This window comes from Acomys russatus, chromosome 25 (assembly GCF_903995435.1).
Source record: "Acomys russatus chromosome 25, mAcoRus1.1, whole genome shotgun sequence".
NCBI classification, from domain to species: Eukaryota; Metazoa; Chordata; class Mammalia; order Rodentia; family Muridae; genus Acomys; species Acomys russatus.
Genome location: NC_067161.1, coordinates 45,092,819 through 45,110,535, shown reverse-complemented (window position 1 = coordinate 45,110,535; position 17,717 = coordinate 45,092,819). Strand labels below are relative to the sequence as shown.

At 45.4% G+C, this 17,717-nt stretch overlaps 1 protein-coding gene across 1 annotated transcript in view; it reads right to left on the bottom strand.

Annotated features, from left to right (window-relative positions):
• Hs3st3a1 (heparan sulfate-glucosamine 3-sulfotransferase 3A1) overlaps nt 1–17,280 on the bottom strand; it is a 106,389-nt gene extending 89,109 nt beyond the window's left edge. The window contains exon 1 of the mRNA XM_051167999.1: nt 16,652–17,280. Coding sequence (XP_051023956.1) covers nt 16,652–17,211 — 560 coding nt within the window. The 5' untranslated portion in view covers nt 17,212–17,280. The remainder of the gene's footprint in view (nt 1–16,651) is intronic.
• Between the last annotated feature and the right edge of the window lie 437 nt (nt 17,281–17,717).

Genomic DNA, 17,717 nt, shown 5'->3' with positions numbered 1-17,717 from the left:
AGACTAATGCATTTTCTCAGAGTGTTACCTGGGAACAGCTTGAAACCTTCCTCTCTTCTGAAAACTACCTTGACTTAAACAAACAAATCTAAAAGGGCTTCCAGGGGAAAGAGTTTGTCCTGCTAACTACTCCCTTCTCTCTCTGACGGAGATTAGAGAAGAGAAGTCACCCTGCAAAAGCATGGGACATCATCACTCAAATCCAAGTTCAACAGTTCAGGCTTCTGTGGCCTTGGGGAGAGAGAATGGGCGTCCCGTATGCCGAGAAAATGCCTTTACCTGAGCATCCAGAACGGAGTCAGTCTGTCCGTCCCCTGGAATTCTGATGGTTCTATATACAAGTCAGATGTTCGCCTCAGTACACTGAAGTTGCTTAAATATCCAGCTGTTAGTTTGTGTTTTTGAATTCCCTACTTTGATGGGCGATGGATGATTTGTCCAAAGCTTCGAAACCTGGTTCGTGTACCATGGTAGTGAGTGTAGAGCAGTCAGCGTCTAAGTCACCCAGCAAACTTGCAAAGGTGCGAACTCACGTTTCTTTGCTGTTTAAACATTTTTAAGTTGGTGTGTGTGTGTGTGTGTGTGTGTAAGAGAGAGAGACAGAGAGACAGAGACAGAGGAGGTATATGTGCATGTGTGCTCTCACATTATGGATGCTCATCTGTGCTAGGGTGTGCATGTGTATGTGTGCATGTTGGTCTAGGATTGACGTCAGTGGTCTTCCTTGACTGTTTTCTACCTCAGTCGTCGAGGCAGAGTCTCTCAGTTCAGTGCTGAGCTCACAATACAGCTAGCTGCTTTACCTAGCCAGTTTGCTCTGGAGATCCTTTGTCTCTGCCTTCAAAGGCTGCAATTGGAAGTGAACTGCCATGCTCCTTTGATATTTACGTAGGTTCTGGGAACCCAAACTCCAGTCCTCATATTTTGTGCTCCCACAATAAGTACCATAATGGCTGATCTGTCTCTCCAGCCTCAGACACTGCTTTTAAGCCACACTACTTTCCTTCCTGCCAGCCATTTTTTTTTTGCCCTGCCAGAGTAAAGGCAGTACTGGGCCTGCATGCACCTCCCCTGAGGTGTCCTCTCCCCTCTGCTGTCTGTCTTTTCCTCTGCCACAGTTCCATGGAGTCTGTGCTTACACGTGAGACAGTTACACTGTCCTAACTGCTCGGCAGGGTTACACAGAAGCTGATGTTACTTCTGTAGGGGTGTTGGAGCAGCGAAGACTCGGGGACCCCTTTCAGTTTGAGCCAAGAAGACTCTGATTCTTCCTTTGGCTTCCTAGATCTTCCACCCTTGTTCCTTAGCCCAACTCCATCGGTCCCTCTAAAAATCCCCCTTCATGAGTCACTTGCTACACTGATCCCCATGGGTCTGTAGGTAGACCAGAAAGACATTGGAGGTAAAAATAAAGTATTTGCAATCCTCTAATGCTGAACTTAAATAGACATCACAGGAACAGTTGCTAAACTACCCACAACGCTACTTGCTCTGAATCTGGCTCACCTGGAACCACCCTCCAGGCTCCTTCTCTGTGAAAGTCTGAACTGGAGAAAGAAAATCACTATCAAGTAAATGAGCAATCAAACACTGTGTCAGTGTATTTTGAGGGCCACGGGTAGCAAATTTGTGATTCAGATGACCAGGACTGAACAGGCTTGATTTTGTCATGTTTGAGCATATTTTTCACTTCCTTTTTAGTGTTTTCTCATCAACACCAAATGTCCAGAGAAAAGAATAGAGTACAAGGGTTATGTTTGAGAGTGTGAATGCTGCCTGTGGTTTACAGTAAAGAACTGAGGACCTATAAGAGTACATGAAAGTGATGGACGAAACATTTAGAAAGTCCAATACTGGGGGTCGGGAGGGGAGTAAGGTTAAATTTTTTCATTGGTTCACGGGATTTTTCAGGCACGTGTTCAAAGTCAGCTTTGCTTTTCACACGTGTGGAATTTAGAACAGGCTGATGCATTGCCACCACCCTGTGACCAAAATGTTCAAGAAAACAGGGTGAACATATTGGATGCCGTGCATGCTCTACAATTAACACTGAAAGCCATTTGCATCCATGCAAAACACACACACACACACACACACACACACACACACACACACACACACCAACTGAGGGCTCAGCAGTTAAAAGTCCTTGCTGCTCGTCTAGAACACCCAAGTCCAGTACTCATGGTAGGTGGCTTATAACTACCTGTAAATCTAGCTCCAAGGGATCCAATACCCTCTTCTGGGGCACGCGCGCACACACACACACACACACACACACACACACACACACACACACACACACACACTTTTAAAAAGCCAAACCTAGTGGGAATCCCCTGGCAAAGTAACTATTAATGAAATCTCCATGGTGAGTAACCACATCAATAATCAAACCAGGATTAAAGCGGGGGTGGGGGGGGACAGAAACAAAACAGAAACAGCAAAAACAATTAAACAAGGACGACCAAAAAACCCCAACAGCACAACTGAATCCCTCTTCATCTCAGGAGGCTGTGTTTCTGTGGATGGCCAGCCAGAGCGGCCACAGCATGAAGACTCATTGGTCAGTTAGGTCCAGGACTGAAGTGGAGGTGCAGAAGATACCAGATGCACATGTGCTGTGGCCCCTGGAACCTTACATCCTTGGATGAATATTCCCACTCACCTATCAACGCATTACTGTCTTCCACTTTCTGCACACCACAGAGCCGACAGGGTCTCAAACTCACGGAAGACTTCTTAATTGACAAGGCAAACGTCTCAGCCTTCTGGACAAACTTTCCACAGCATTGAACTTGAGATCATCCCACTCCACATCAGCATTTTAAGGAAATTCTTCTCAATGCAGCAGTTTCGGTGGGGATCCAGTTCTAAATATTCTCTGATATTTTATTAACACGGATTTAACTATTCTTCCTCTATGCAATGTTTCAAGGACTCCACCTATCAGCTCCACCTTTTAAATGTCATTCAAAATTAAACCGTAGCCACCTGCACAGCTCCTCCTCAGTATATCTGAATGCTCAGCGTGTACTAAGAACCTATTTGTTGCCATGAGGCTGGGAACTCCCTCCATCTGCTGCTGGGTTCTGTTCCACACACACTCGGTGGGCTCATGAGAGGCATGACCTACTAAAGCCATGGTTCTCAACCCCTCCGTGGTCACATGACACTTTTACAGGGGTCTCATATCAGACATCCTCCATATCAGATATTTACACTAGGACTCTTAACAGTAGCAAAATTACAGAGTTATGAGGTAGGAATAAAAAATAATTTTATGGTTGGGGTTCACAACATGAGGAACTGTAGTAAAGGGTGTCAGCATTAGGAAGGTTGAGGAAGGACCACTGCACTAAGGCCATGCTCGATGTATGCTTGCCTGCTCTGCCATACTCATGCACTCTGGCAGGCAGCAGCACCTTCAGTTCCCACGTCTAAATACAGGTCGCCCTTTGGGATATATGTTCATCCTGCGTTCATTCAGTGCCACCACTGTCATTGCTGATAACCACGATGTACTCAAGAAAAAAGGGCTCAAATATTCTCCAGTTTCCGCTCATTCCTTATCACTGTTAGTGTTCCTCACAGGCTCATAATCCATACAGACAAATCATCTAGCAAACCCCTCCCCACTAGCCTTGCCCACTGCATTACGTTTGCCCGCCATCAGTCCTTCGCCACCCTCTGGATCCCTCAGCAGCCACCCAAGTGACTATGAAGCCACATGCCACGTATGAAGACTGGGTTTCCAAAGTCAAACCCGAGGCAGTGTGCACAGCCAGACCTCCATCAGCCCATCAGTTCCTTTTCACAGGATCCTACCCCACAGGCTGCCTGGAGCCATGATGGCAGCCAAGGAGAACTGAGATGCGTGTCGGGCTAGCTTATTAGTCAGTTTTATTGTGATCGCATACTGTGTTATATTGTACATGTATTGTTTTTAATTATAATATTGTTAAAATTCTTTTCACCTCCTTATCCATGCCATTTAAATGTGTGTAATAGATGGAATGTTTAACTTGCAGAGATAGTTTCCATTACATTACTTTTAAAAAATTGCTTTAATGATGTAGCGATTGTGCCTATTTATAAAATATAATGTGATAATCCAACACATTATACAAGTTATGCTAACCAAACAGTATAATTAGCATTTCCATCTCCCTAAGGGGTCCCATTCCTTTGTGTTAAGGATATTTGGATTACATCTCTACTTTCCTGTTAGATTGTGCTGGCCTGAAATAAAGCCCTGACTTCTTTAAATATCCCACCTACTGAACCTCAAAAAAAATTATTTAACCCAGCCTTCATTTCCAACTTGGCACCTCTTCACCCACACAGACAGAATGGCAAAGTCTTCCATGCTGGGTGATTGCTGTTCCAGTCATAGGTCTGGTGGTAGTGAGGCAGACTTCCTTCATTGTGTTCCCACTCACTGATGCCCAAATATCCGAAAGAGCAAAAGGAGGAAGGGGGGAAGGGTGAGCAGAGAAAAGCTGTAAACCAAACACACTCAAGTTCAAAGTCCAGGAAACATCAAAATGGATGATCAGACTTTAAAAAATAAAGAACAAGCGATGGCCACTTTGGTGTTTGTGTGTCCCTTCCAAGACAAAATGTTTGTAGCTAGGCCAATAATTGCATTTCTACAAAATGGCCTCATCTGGAGCCATTCTACATGTTTCAAGTTCCCCTGGGCTACTGCCATGCTGTTCCAAGGCACAGGACGCTAAACCAACTGCCACCGCAACAGGCATGCTGTGGCTTCTGATTGGGATAGGGCTTAATGGCCCACACTGTACATCCAATCACATGTCCCCCAAATGTGCCTGGCCAGTGCTCAGCTCAGAGCAACAAGAGGTAAAGGAAAAGGAAATGTAAAAAAATATAAATATAAAGGAAAAAGGAATATATGGCTATATAAAGGCTTTACCTTAACTCTGAAGTCTGCAAGCTACAAGCAGTGTCAGCTTGCCTGTGGATGCTAATAGTAGAGCAAGGCATCCAGAAGCCATATTGCAAGGCACATAAGGTCCAAGCTTTAAAAAAAAACATACTTCTTAGTCTTGACCTGGTGGGGCATGTATCACCATCACCATCATCACCATCATCACCATCATCATCATCAAACAGTGTACATATTTCCAGTCCTGGGCACTCTTACCTGTCTCTCTTCAACCACACTTCCCTTTACAAGCAAAGCATTTGCAGGCACTGACTTATGTAGCAAAGGACAAAAACACGAAGTTTGTCTAAGTGACGTTGCTCTTCCTGACATGTGGGATCCAGTCTCACTTACTCTCCCAATACTACATTAAAGGTATATAGTATCTCCATTTGTTTAAGGGTTGGTTTTATGGCACACTCGAGTCCTAAGAGATGCAAGCCATGACACCCACCACCTTTTCTTTATCTACCTCTGGTCCGCAGCATAGATCAGTCTGGGAGGCAGGATCAGGCTCCTCTGAGTGGGTCCTGTGCACATGCTGATTGGTTTCAGCTTGCCTATGGGTTCCCGACAGATACATTCCCTCTCACCACGCTCAGGCATGTGCCCCTATGTTCCTCTTACATTGTCGAAGGACACAGAAGAAGCAGGCCAAGGTCAGCAGAAATGGAGAAATAATCTCTGCCACACTTGCTTTCTTACTGCCACTCTTTGCCATGGGGCAAACACACCTGAAAATCCCAAGAATTTTCATCGCAAGCATTAGGTCCCTATGACCTCTCCCCATACAAATATAAAACAGATCCGATTTGTTTTCTTTCCATCGTTAAACCCTGGCAGGGTATACTGGGGGACCCTCTGACTTCAGGAAAAGTCTTTTAAACAGATACTGTTGCAATCCCAAGGCCTCCTACACCAAGAAGAAAGAGCAAGGGCCCATTAGAAAGAAAAACAAACCAACTTTATTTCTTAAAGAAAAAAAAAAAAAAAAAACCCCAAACCCACATTTGATGATGAAAGAAACTACAAGAATAATTAGAGTACATCAGGAAATTTTTTTTAAAAGAAAGAAAAAATAAGCAGGCATTTGTGTTTACTTAAAAATCATTGTATATGATATAAAACCATTGCATTTTTGGGACCTTACCGAGAACCTAAAGGGGTTTATGACAATAGCAAATACATCATTTTTGGACATTGTCATTCAACCCACCCTGGCAACGTTGATATTTCCTTGTGAGAAAAGAAATCTAATCCAAGTAAGAACGCTGAAAATGGCAAAGGAATTTTATTCCCATCATTTGATTGATTGTTTCCTATTCTGAACACTCAAGAGGGGGGGAAAGCCTTTCCGGTCTGGACTCCGGTTTCTCCTGCTAATCTTTTACAAGGAGGCAACACCATAAAACACAAATTAGTTATAAGGACCTAAGGGCCATGCAAGCTAGAGGGGTCCCCACAGCAACAGGCATCAAAATGTTGAGGAAGGAGCTAAGAGCAGACAGATGAAGAGAGAGACTCAACTGGAGACAAGGCTTTAATTAACCAGTTCTGGGATGACGCAAGGTTATGGCCCCAGCCCAGACAAGTTTCTGTCACCCTCATCATCTCACCTACACCTAAACTAAATGTAGGTAACTTAAGGGGCACAGCTGTCAATGGCTAAGGCATATGTGGCTGTGGCCTGGGCACTTGTAGACAGCCTCTGTGTTCATAATGGCCAGGAGACAAGACTGCAATAATAATGATGAGATAGTGCTGGGTTTACAGTGAGCTGTGTTCTGACTCGGGGTACAAACACACCTTAAGAATATAAAGAAAAATGCTAACCCAAAGGGGAGTGAGACAGACACTTTGGGAGAGACTCAGCATACAGGGAGAAGGGCCTGGTGGGACTCCTTACACTGCAAAGGAGACTTCAGGCCACCCAGTGACTCCAGATGCTGGGCACAGCTACCATCCCACCTTGGCCCTACTGTCCCATCATGTTCCTGACAATGCACTGGCTTCTGTGTGCAGCGGCTCAGAAGCTTCTCACTTGGCTCACTCAATAAGTTGTTAATTGATTATTTCTATTTTTACTGGATATGGAAAGAGTCCGTTGGCTGGCTCAGTATTATTAATATACTCAATAAGATCAGTGCAATGCCAGGCCAGAGATAACTTCAGTTATTTCAATAAGCTAACAACTATATTGAGTCAAACTTGGTTTTTCAGCTGGAGTCTGATGTGTTGCCCAGTTTTATAATTAATGGTTCTTGATCAGATTCAAATAGTTCTGAATGACTACTCCATGGGCCGCTTTTGGTAGCCATCATCTTTGGGACCCTGATGGCTGGACAATTGGGCAGGAGCTACATATGGACATTTCTGTCAGAGTTCATCCCAGAACGCCCAGGAAAAGCAGCACACTGCGGGGCTAGATGTGGGCCAACCTTGACTCATACCTTTCTGTCATTTTGGGGCAAATGATGTTCCTTTTCCAAGCCTGTGTTTTCTCTTATGCCGAATGCAGGAAATAGTGAGACCTATTTAAAATATTGACCTCACTAAGATCATTCAAGGTATCCATCTTTCACCTCACTCAGCACACAGTGAGGCCTCAGCCCAATTAGCTTCAGCCACTTCACACCTCAAGCGGTGGGTTTTGTCAAATACACGTTACAAGGTTCACATATGTTGTTTGCTGGTTTGACAAAAAAAAAAAAAAAAAAAAAAAAGTTTTAAAAGGTTAAAAGGCACATTTTTCCCTATTAAGAAGGAAAAGAATGCCAAAGGTAGAAAATGGTATTAAATAAAAAATTAATATTATTTGCACAAGTATCCACACCCATCCCTTGCACAAGAGATGCTTAAAACAGATTCATTAAAGGCAAGCCAACCAACCACTGAAAGGAAACGCTGCTGGCTTCCTGAGGGCTCTTGAAAGAGCTGGTGTTGTTTTGCCTTAAGCCACAAAATGTAATGTGGATAAAGCCATTTTTATATTTGTTATAAATATCAGAGGGGAAATGTTTGCAGGGAGGTTTTTTCTTTCTTTCTTTTTTTTTTTTTAATCACTCCATTAAATGAGAAGCCCAGATATGCAACTGCCTGGCTAAAAACAGAAACACAAAGATGATAGCATGCCACCTAGACAGGGCCATGACATCTGATTCTGCTGGCAGTGAAGACAGGGGCTCCAAGACAAGCCACTCGCCTATAGGATGCTCTGCCCTCAGCTCCCCTGCACTCTGCAATGGGACTTTCTCTCCACTTCTTCCAAGCTGGAATATAGCAGTGGCTTCGGGTTGTTCTGGGGGTGTCTACACCGTAGCAGAGACATGAAACCACTTACTGGGTGATCTATGTAGGCTGGCCTGGACAGTCTAAGCCATGTTGTCACCACAGCCAGTGTCTATACCTCATAAACAGCTCCCCCAACCCTGAGACCTACTCCTCCTGTTTGTAGTTAAAAATGAAAAACTTGAGAATCTGGAGAAATGGATCAGCAGTTTAAGTGTACTTGTTGCTCTTGTAGAAAAATTGGGTTTGGTTCCCAGCATCCACATGGCGGTTCACAACCATCACTAACTCTAGTTCCGAGGGGTCCAACACCCGTTTCTGACTTCTGGAGGCACCAGCTGTTCCCATGGTGCACAGACATACATGCAGACAAAATACCTATATACATAAAATCTAAATAAACAAATAAAAATTTTAAAATGTGTTTAAAAAGCCAAGTGTCTCATTCGTCTGACTCCTGTTTTGTCTCCTTCTGTTCCTTAAGTCCTGTCATTTGTACCAAGGCTCCCTGTCCCCAGAGGAATTTTCAAGGATGGAGACTCTTCTTCCCTCCCTCACTTTGCACTTGCAGGCCATCTAGAAGGGAAAAGAGAGATAGGACAGTCTCTGTGAGTAAGTCTCAAGGCCTTGACTGAAACAAGCTGAGGGGAGGCTCATCTTCCTGGAAGCAACAGGTGGGGTGAGGGTGGGTAAAGCAGCCAACCCAAGTGAGACACACAGGATGTGTAGAGCTCTGAAGCCCAAGCTGCCCTTCCCTGTCCCCTAAACTCTTCTTGATTTCATTGTCGTCTTCATTTGGGGTTTTAGAATAATTTTAGCTATTTAAATTACACAAAATAGTGCAAGAAAATTCTTACTATATAAACTTTACCCCGCCCCTGTGGGGGGTATTATTATACAGACACAGTAACAGTATAGCACACTGATGAAAACCAAGACATCTGTCTCAGTCAACGAGACCCAGTGTGGTGGCACATGCCTATAATCTCAGCACTTGGGAGGCTGAGCCAGCCAGCCTGGGTTCCATGCAGAAATTCCATCTCCAAACAAGAAACCAAACATACAAACATGAGAAGGTACCTCTCTCTTTATTCCCCCTGGAATTCTTCCAAGAGACCCCTCGAGTGCCTGACAGAGCATAGCACTAAAGACAAACCATTTATACAGCCTCTTGCCCAAATGTGATGGCTTTTACCTCTCCAATAAGCATGTCTGGGCTATGGCCACAGCTTCTGCATTTGGGGACAGGCCAGAAAAACCTGTACAGGGCTTCTCCTTCCTTCAAAGTTCAACAGACCGGAGACTCCTTTCCACCGCAGACCTCAGCAACTCAGGGTTCAGTGTGAACATCTTTCTTTACTTAGGTCTGGATTTTTCACTTAAGGGAAGAACTTTGTACCTCTCCGTGTCCACGCTGCCAGCATACCAACCCCTGTGCTTTGTCTCATTACTAAGTAGAAGAAGGATTCATTGCATAGGAGCACAGGGGCCACTGGGAGAGCGGAGGCGAGAAAGGAGAAGGCTGCTAAGTGGGGAGCAGTTGGTGTTCTATGCTGTGCGGATACACTGGACACAGGAGTGATGCCCACTGGTGAGTGAAACAGCATAAGGTGAGACCTCAGATACAGGGAGGCGACCACATGATGCCATTGACTGAACCATTCATACCGTCCCCGTTTACCTAATTTGTCCCCAAAACACTTATTTTTTCTGTTCTAGGCTCCAATCAAGAGAACATACATACACCCTCTAAATTTCTTTGCTTATTAGTAGCCACACATTGTTGTCTCCTCTCATGTGGAGGAGTTTGTGAGTCTTCCTAGGTTTTAGGGCTTCTTGATGTTTTTGAGGAGTACTGCACCAGTGTGTCGTAAAGTGCCACTCAGTTTGGGTTATTTTTAGGACTGTCATATTTAGACAGGTTCTGGACTCCGGAGGTAAATGCCACACAATTGAAATAATATAATAGCTGAGCAAATTTTAGCAAAAGGGGGTGCTGACCTTAGCCACCGGGTTACTTGACAAAGGTTGCTTCTGCCACTTTTCCAGTAAGTATCCTTCTATTCCTCCCCTCTCCTCTAATTCAAGGCGACATCACCCATCCTTAGGCACAGAAATGAACCTCTGGTAGATGTCTGCACGGTCCCCTGAGTTGTCCTGCACTGGGTGGGCACAGCGCGGGAGCTCTAAGGGTTAAGTTGGCTTCTCTACGTCTGCACTTCTGTTAACCACGGGGCCCTCCTCCAGAGCCTGTGCCCCATAGGGGGAGGACTAAGCCTAAAATAAAGTCATCTGGAAGCATTTTCATCTGAAGCCAGCTCTCAGAAACAGAGGCAAAACGCACTAACAGAAGTAATCTGGGGCATATGGCATTCCTTCCCCGTGCACATTTCTAATATAAATCCTCTAATCATTTGTATCATGCTTTTCAGGTTTATTGTCAAGTCAAGTCTCTTTTATTTCTCTCCAAAGAGTAAACTGCCTGCCCGAAAGAAGAGAATTGCCCCTACCTAACAGAGGCAGAGTGCAGCAGCTGCACTAGGTGGAAAGAACCTGTTTTATAAGTGTTACATGGTTCGTTGCTGTTTTTTTCTTTTTTCTTTTTCTTCTTTTTTTTTTTTTTTTTTTTCCTTTCTCTTTTCTTTTCTCTTCTGTTTAAGAAGACTACAAACACATCTTAATCATGAGTCTGAAGAGTTCTGGCAGGGAGGTTTACAGAGTGTTTATTTTACCACTAGGTGGCGCTACGCGACACATTCAAAGTAGGCGGCTCTCAAGCGAGAAGGAATTTTGTTTATATCCTTTCAAAGACTCTCTCGCATTCCTAATGGCAAGTACTTAACTGCATTATTAATAAACACTCCCCCTTTCCTGCCACACATCTGCCATCGTCTGACAACTACTGAGACTGGCTAAAACTGCACTCAGCAGTACCGAACTCAAGTGACCTGAGGACAATCTGTGGTGTTCAGGTGCCTGAGGAAAGGTTGTATCATTGTATCAAGGGTTGTATCATTGGAAGCAGGAATTACAGGAGAACTGAGCACTGGCTTCACATACCTTTGCTTTCTAGTTGTATTCATATGCCCCACAGATCAAAAGAACACACATTCTGAAGTGTTAAGCATCTGAGCAAGGTGAAGGTCAGAGGGCAGAAGTGTTGCTTTCTGTCCTTTGTGCATATTTAAAAGGCACACATCTAGTAAGAAACTTTATTTGCACAATTTTAACTCATTGCTTAAGGACAACAAAATTCCCAGATGCTCAGGATTGAATATTGTTGGGAAACACAGACCAAGAAACTACACTGGATTGTTTTGTTTCATATTTTGTTTTGTTGGTGGTAATATTTTGTGGTTTTTATTTTGTTTTGTTTTGTTTCTACGCAATGCCTCACTAGGGAGCCAAGCTAGCTTCAACCTTGAGGTCTTCCTCATTCAGCCTCGATAGTTCTGGGTTACAAAGTGAGTCACTGTGCCTAATAAAACCACTTCTCTTTGTGGGCCATATCTCTATTAGATGGGGGAGGGGTGGGTGGTCTTCTTCCCTCCCCCAGGAAAAAAGCTAAGTGTACAGGGTTCCTGCCTGGACCTAGCAATGGGACTGATAGTGACTACAGTTTATAATTGTTCAAACGTGTCCCACAGAGACATGGCTGCTTCTTATGGTTGTTTACATCAAGGACGCTTGTTTGCTTTGTGACCAACGCTCTTCATGATGTGAACATCTGGTCTATGTAAGGTTAGCCCCTGTTGTCATTAATTGCACAGGCTTACTTTATTCCCATGACCCCTCTAAAATACGGACTTGGCCCTATTCTTCCCTGGCCAATCAACCAGTTTATTTATATGAGACAAATACTTGGGCCAGCGTGTTTTCTCTTAAGGGGAGGTGGGGCAGGAGGTCACAATGCTATGGGGGGGACTTCCGCCCAGAGATTGTCTTTGCCTTCTCATGTAGAGTGCATCAGCATCCTATATCCCTCAGATCATAAGGGAGTGCGTACATAAGGAAGTGCAGACTCGAGGTATCAGCTCCAGGGTACTCAACGCCTCTTGCATCCCAAGCAGGTCTTAGACGCTCCCCAAACATTTAATAAAGTTTCTTATACAAGTATCAACCCTTCCCCGAGTATTGCATATCTATTTCTACACACATACGCATGTACATGGCACACAAACACACATGTGACAGTGACAGCTACAAGGGAAAAGTCCAGAATTCAGACAATGGCAGCAGGTAAGAAGTGTCCTGTCACTCAGAGCTCCTGGGAAATATAGTCACGGAAAACATGCCTCCCCTTCTCGACATAGGCGTGGAGTCCCTGGGCTCAGAGGCCTCCTCAGCCCTGTTCTTTGCTCACTCAGGGACACTGTCTTTGCACTTCCGATCTTGTGACCTTGCATGGGTGGCCAGAATCTGCACCTCCTTTGGCTTAAATTTCAAACTCTTCGTGAAAGAAGGGGATGGCGGGCCAGACGGTGGGAATGGTTCCTGGTGGAACTCTGCAGCTGCTTCCAGCTGCTGCAACATGCAGAGCTCTCCCAGAAACGGGAAGTGCCTTTGCTCAAGCCCACTCTCCAGCGGCCTTGAAAAACATGGCCCTGATCATGATCTTTTCTGTATGCTATCATGTGGGATTCTCTGCTGAAATGGCCCAGAGTTGCCAATGAAGGCAATTAAAATGTGGGACATGCTAGTACCAAAGACAGCATAGGGAATGCTTTCTATCACAGGCCAAATAATGATAGAGAGTATTACAGGAGCCACTTATGAGCATGTGTGCTCATGTGGACGTGTGGATGGATAGAGGTCAGACAGACGCATAGGCAGGCCCCTCTGTGTCTGCAGGTTGTACGCCCAGAGACTCAGCCAACTGTATGAAAACACCCAGAAAAAAACTACATCTGTGCTGAACATGTCCTGAGGTTTTTTTTTTTTTTTTTTTTTTTTTTTTTTTTTTTCTGTTATTATTCCTTGGACAATACTGTAGGAGCTCTTTACATAACAATTACATTGTATCATGCGTTATAAATAATGTAAACGTGATGCAAAGTGCAGAGAAGGGTGCTTTAAGTAATGCGAAAATGCTATTTTTATAGGAGAGACAAAAGCATCTGCGAAGTTTGATGCAGGCAGGAGGATGGGACCAATGCCCCACAGATACCAAAAGGAATGCAGACATATGTGAACTTGCGCATGTGTAGCTCATTTAAATACTTTACACATAAGTGTCTGCTGTCTCCGCATGGGAAATGGAATACCTTGTAGTTGGTTACGGGTGTACTTAACAAGCAGGGTGAGGGCCCATCTCCTTCGGTTCAAAGCTCACCTGTCCTTGAACTTCAGTAGAGGCAGCTGGTCTTGACTTCCGGTAAAGCGCCCCACATATTGAAAGGAGTCTCCTTCACGATCATGCCACTCACACAACGGAAAGGGATACTATCCACTTTGAATCATCGCTACCCCACGACACGCAGGCCCCAGACATTTGTCATCCTGATATCATGTCTGCTGCATGAAGTCACGAGGGAAGTTTCTCAAATCCAACAGGGCGGGGTTCATACCCAGAAACCTCCACTGGAGTGTCCTGAGTTATTACATCCATGTCCCCACACAGAAACATGGCCAGGAGGTTTGCTAGGGCATCAAGGCGCTTTAAATCAGTAAGAACAGCGCCCTGTCTAGAGAATTGGAGTAGCAAATTCATTTTCATTTTCCTATACGTTTTTTCAGAGATGGATTTATTTTCTACTCTGGAAACACGGCTTATAGTCTCATTGTCTCCTCTATGGATGGTGGAAATATACAGGAACATTTCAACAACAGAAGTGTTTAACTCCTAAACTCCTCCAAGAAATTTCTTCAAACTCCCTAAAAACAAGTTTTCTCCTTTTGTGAGGACAGTAGGGGGCGCTACCACAGCAAACTGTTGGACAAATACAGAGAAGTGGGGAGAGCGGGGGGGACAAAAAACCCAAAATGTTTTATTTGGATTCTGAGGAAAATTAGTCAAGACATAGATAAATCAAAATATGTCTAGTCTTGTGTTCTCTCTCTCTCTCTCTCTCTCTCTCTCTCTCTCTCTCTCTCTCTCTCTCTCTCTCTCTCTGTGTGTGTGTGTGTGTGTGTGTGTGTGTGTGTGTGTGTGTGTGTGGTCTTGAGTGTGTCTAGAAACTCTAAATTGCAAATTTGGGGACAATTTAGGAAACTCTAACCAGATTCTTAGTCTGAATATTAGGTAAAATAAGTAGCCGAAATGCACAGTAGCTTCAAGGCAATCTGTGTGGGGTTTTCTTACTCAGAGAGTTAAATCTTCAGTCTTTCTCCAAGTTCAAAGTCAAGATGAAAAAGAACTGTGGGGAAATTTTCATTAAATAATCTCATAATCCAGGCTGCACAGGTCGGTTCTTTTAAGTAAGAGCTTTTCATATTATTCAGAGAGCTTAAATTTATGCATTCAATAAAAAAAAAAAAAAAACACTCACTGCGAATGTTAAAACAAAGACATTGTTCCGACACTTAGAAAATTAAATTCACCAAACCATGAAGTGTACTGTGCAGTTATTTTTGTAACCACCGTAAATTGCTTTATAGAACCTCTCTACTGGGTAAACAACCCAAGGAGATTTCCTTCATAGCAAAGGACAGGGCGGCCTCAGAGTTTACGACTTTTTCTCCAACAACCCCCTCCTTCTTTTTTTTTTTTTTAAGTAGTTGTGTTTCTAGTTACCTTGAAACCCTTCCTGCTTTTACATGAATTCAGAAAGTTCCACGGAAAATCAGCTACAGGTCTGTGGATATACTATGTCCCCAAATGTACATTACTGAAATAAGAAGAAACAATCCTACCCTGTGGAAATACAGTTTGTAGGGCAAAACGAAAATTGAGGGGCAGGGGAGGGGGGCTACTACTAAACAATTTCACTATGCTTAATAGTACCTCTGAGCCCAGGGCGGTCTAGATGTTTCAGACTGATGGCTTGAAATGTGTCCCTCCCAGCACTGTATGAGGCCAGATTCAACTGGTGCAGCTCCAGATAAGGGTTTAGGAGTCCTTTAATCACTGCTTTCTTGTGTCTTTGAGGAATAGCACAGAACCGTCTTTGTGTTTGGAAGAAGGGACCTGCTGTCCAGATTCAACAGGTCATTTCACAAGAGCTGCCCAGAGGATACAACATAAATGACAAAAACACAGGGGAGGGAGTATTTAAGTGGCTGACGATTTTAAATGATACATACTCCGTATGGGGGGACAGCTGATTGTTTTTCTTTCCAATGAATGGAAAGTTACTGTTTTAAGAAGTGTTTAATGTTTGAATTTGATTTTTTTAGGACTAAACTATAAATCCAGCTCCTGATATCAATCTGAACATGCTCTTGACCCCACAAGTGAATAAACTCGTCACCTCATGTCTGCCTCTACTTTATGAACAGTTCCTTTGGTGTATCTCAACTGTGTCATAACTTTTCTAATATTGCTTCAGTTATAATGAGAATGAATATTTTATGAACAGGCTTGAACTTTATAAAATGGGAAAATTCTAACCATATGATTTTTCCCCTTGAACTTGGAGAAGGGGGGGGGGATCAGTATTTTTACCACAAACCAAATCCAGGACACAATAGAATTTATTAGAGTTTAGTTAACTCTGATATAGGTGATCTAAATTTGACATTGCAAATAAGCTTACCCCATAAATGAGATTTACTTCCTAAATTGTATCCACAGCATTTTCCCACGATTCTTATTCCTCCCCCATTCGCTTCCCTCCCCCCCCCCCTTTAAAATTAACTATCTTGTTTGGAAAGATAATTGTTCAGAGATGTTTAGAAAAATTTCTGTCAGGCCAATGATTTTTACCAAGGAAGTCCTCTATAAAGCCCAGCGAGTGGTTGCTGGCACTTGCTGGGACATAGATTATCCAAACTTACATGGACTTTCTGAGCACTTGACACTTTTACTGAATCTCTATATGACATACCACCTTGAACAGCTGTCTGGCAAAGGGTCAAGGCAAATAGATGCCGGAGCAAAGACCGTGTTAACCACAGGGAATTACCCCAAAGATAAAAGAATAGAAACAAGCTTCCTTTAGTGAGATAACCCAGTAATGGCGAACAGGTTTCTAACTTAAAAGGAAATGCTCCCTTTTCCCTTTTCTTTCTCTAAATACAAGGGAGATCTTAAGGAGTAGACGGTTTTGGGGGGGGGCGGGGCAGGAAGGGAGTCCTGGGGACTAAAATCAATTCAAGCCCCCTTTCCTTTCTCAATCTGCCCCTCCCCAAGGGAGAAGGAAGGAATGAAAGCCTGTTGGGGACAGATACTGTTTCCCCTCTGTTATCTGACCCAAGATCTCCCTCTCTGCGCAGCCAGAGTTCAGAAGTACCCCTGGGGGTCCCCGCGCTCACCGGTACCAGGCGAGACCCTTGTGGTAGCTGCGGTCGAAGAAGTGGGGCTCCGCACCCACGGCGCGCACGTCGGGGTGCACACGCAGGAACTCCAGCAGTGCCCGTGTGCCGCCCTTTTTCACGCCAATGATGATGGCCTGCGGCAGCTGCTTGCTACCCTCATCCAGCAGTAAGGTCAGGGTCCCTGACTGGGCCTCCGCCACGCTGCTTCCCGCCCCGGAGCCGCCTGGAGCCGCGGCCAGCCCGGGGCTCTGCTCGTCCTGGTCGCCGCTGTCGCCTAGCCCGGGCCGCCCGCGCCTCCGCCGCTGCCGCAGCTGCAGGAGGCGCTTCCTTTGCGCCCCCGCGGGCCACGCCGCTAGTTCCCTGGGTCCTGCAGGGACGCCGCGCCCCGGGACCCCCGCGACAGGGCCAGACCCAGGCTGGCAGCGCTCGGCCAGGCAGTAGAAGACGTAGAGGGAAGTGAGTAGTGAGCAGAGCATCAGCAAGAACTTCCTGAAGATGCTACGCGACAGTGGCTCCACCGGGCTCGACGGGGCGCCGGCGGGGCCCGAGGGGGCCATCCTTGCCAGAGCCGACGTCGGACGGTGCCCAGGCCATGCTAGGCCGGGACTGAGCCGGGAGCCCTGTCATCCCCGCAGCCTGCCCGCGCACAGCCCTGCGGCCACATCGCCGGAGCGCCCCTGCTTGCGGCGGCCAGAGCTGGCGCTGGGACCGAGCGTCCGCTCCGAGTCCTTCTCGGGGTCCCAGACACCAGACGACGGGACGGGAAGGAGTGCGGGGCTGTGCTTAAGAAACCATGGTCTCGGGTGTGGAACGCGTCCTGAGCCTAGCTGGGCAGAGCTCAATACCCTGGGTCCCGGAGGCTCGCCGCCGTACAAGGAAGTCTCTGTGGCGGCGGTGAAGAAGGTGCTCCGCTCAGCAGGGTCCTGAGCGGCTACTCTTTGCGGAACTCGGCTCAGCTACCTTGTATCCTTTGCTCGATCCCGGTGGAGGGTATGCGGGGCTCCAAGGCCAAAGAGCTCTGTGCTCTCCGGACAAGGCGAGTGACCATATTCCCAGCCGCTGG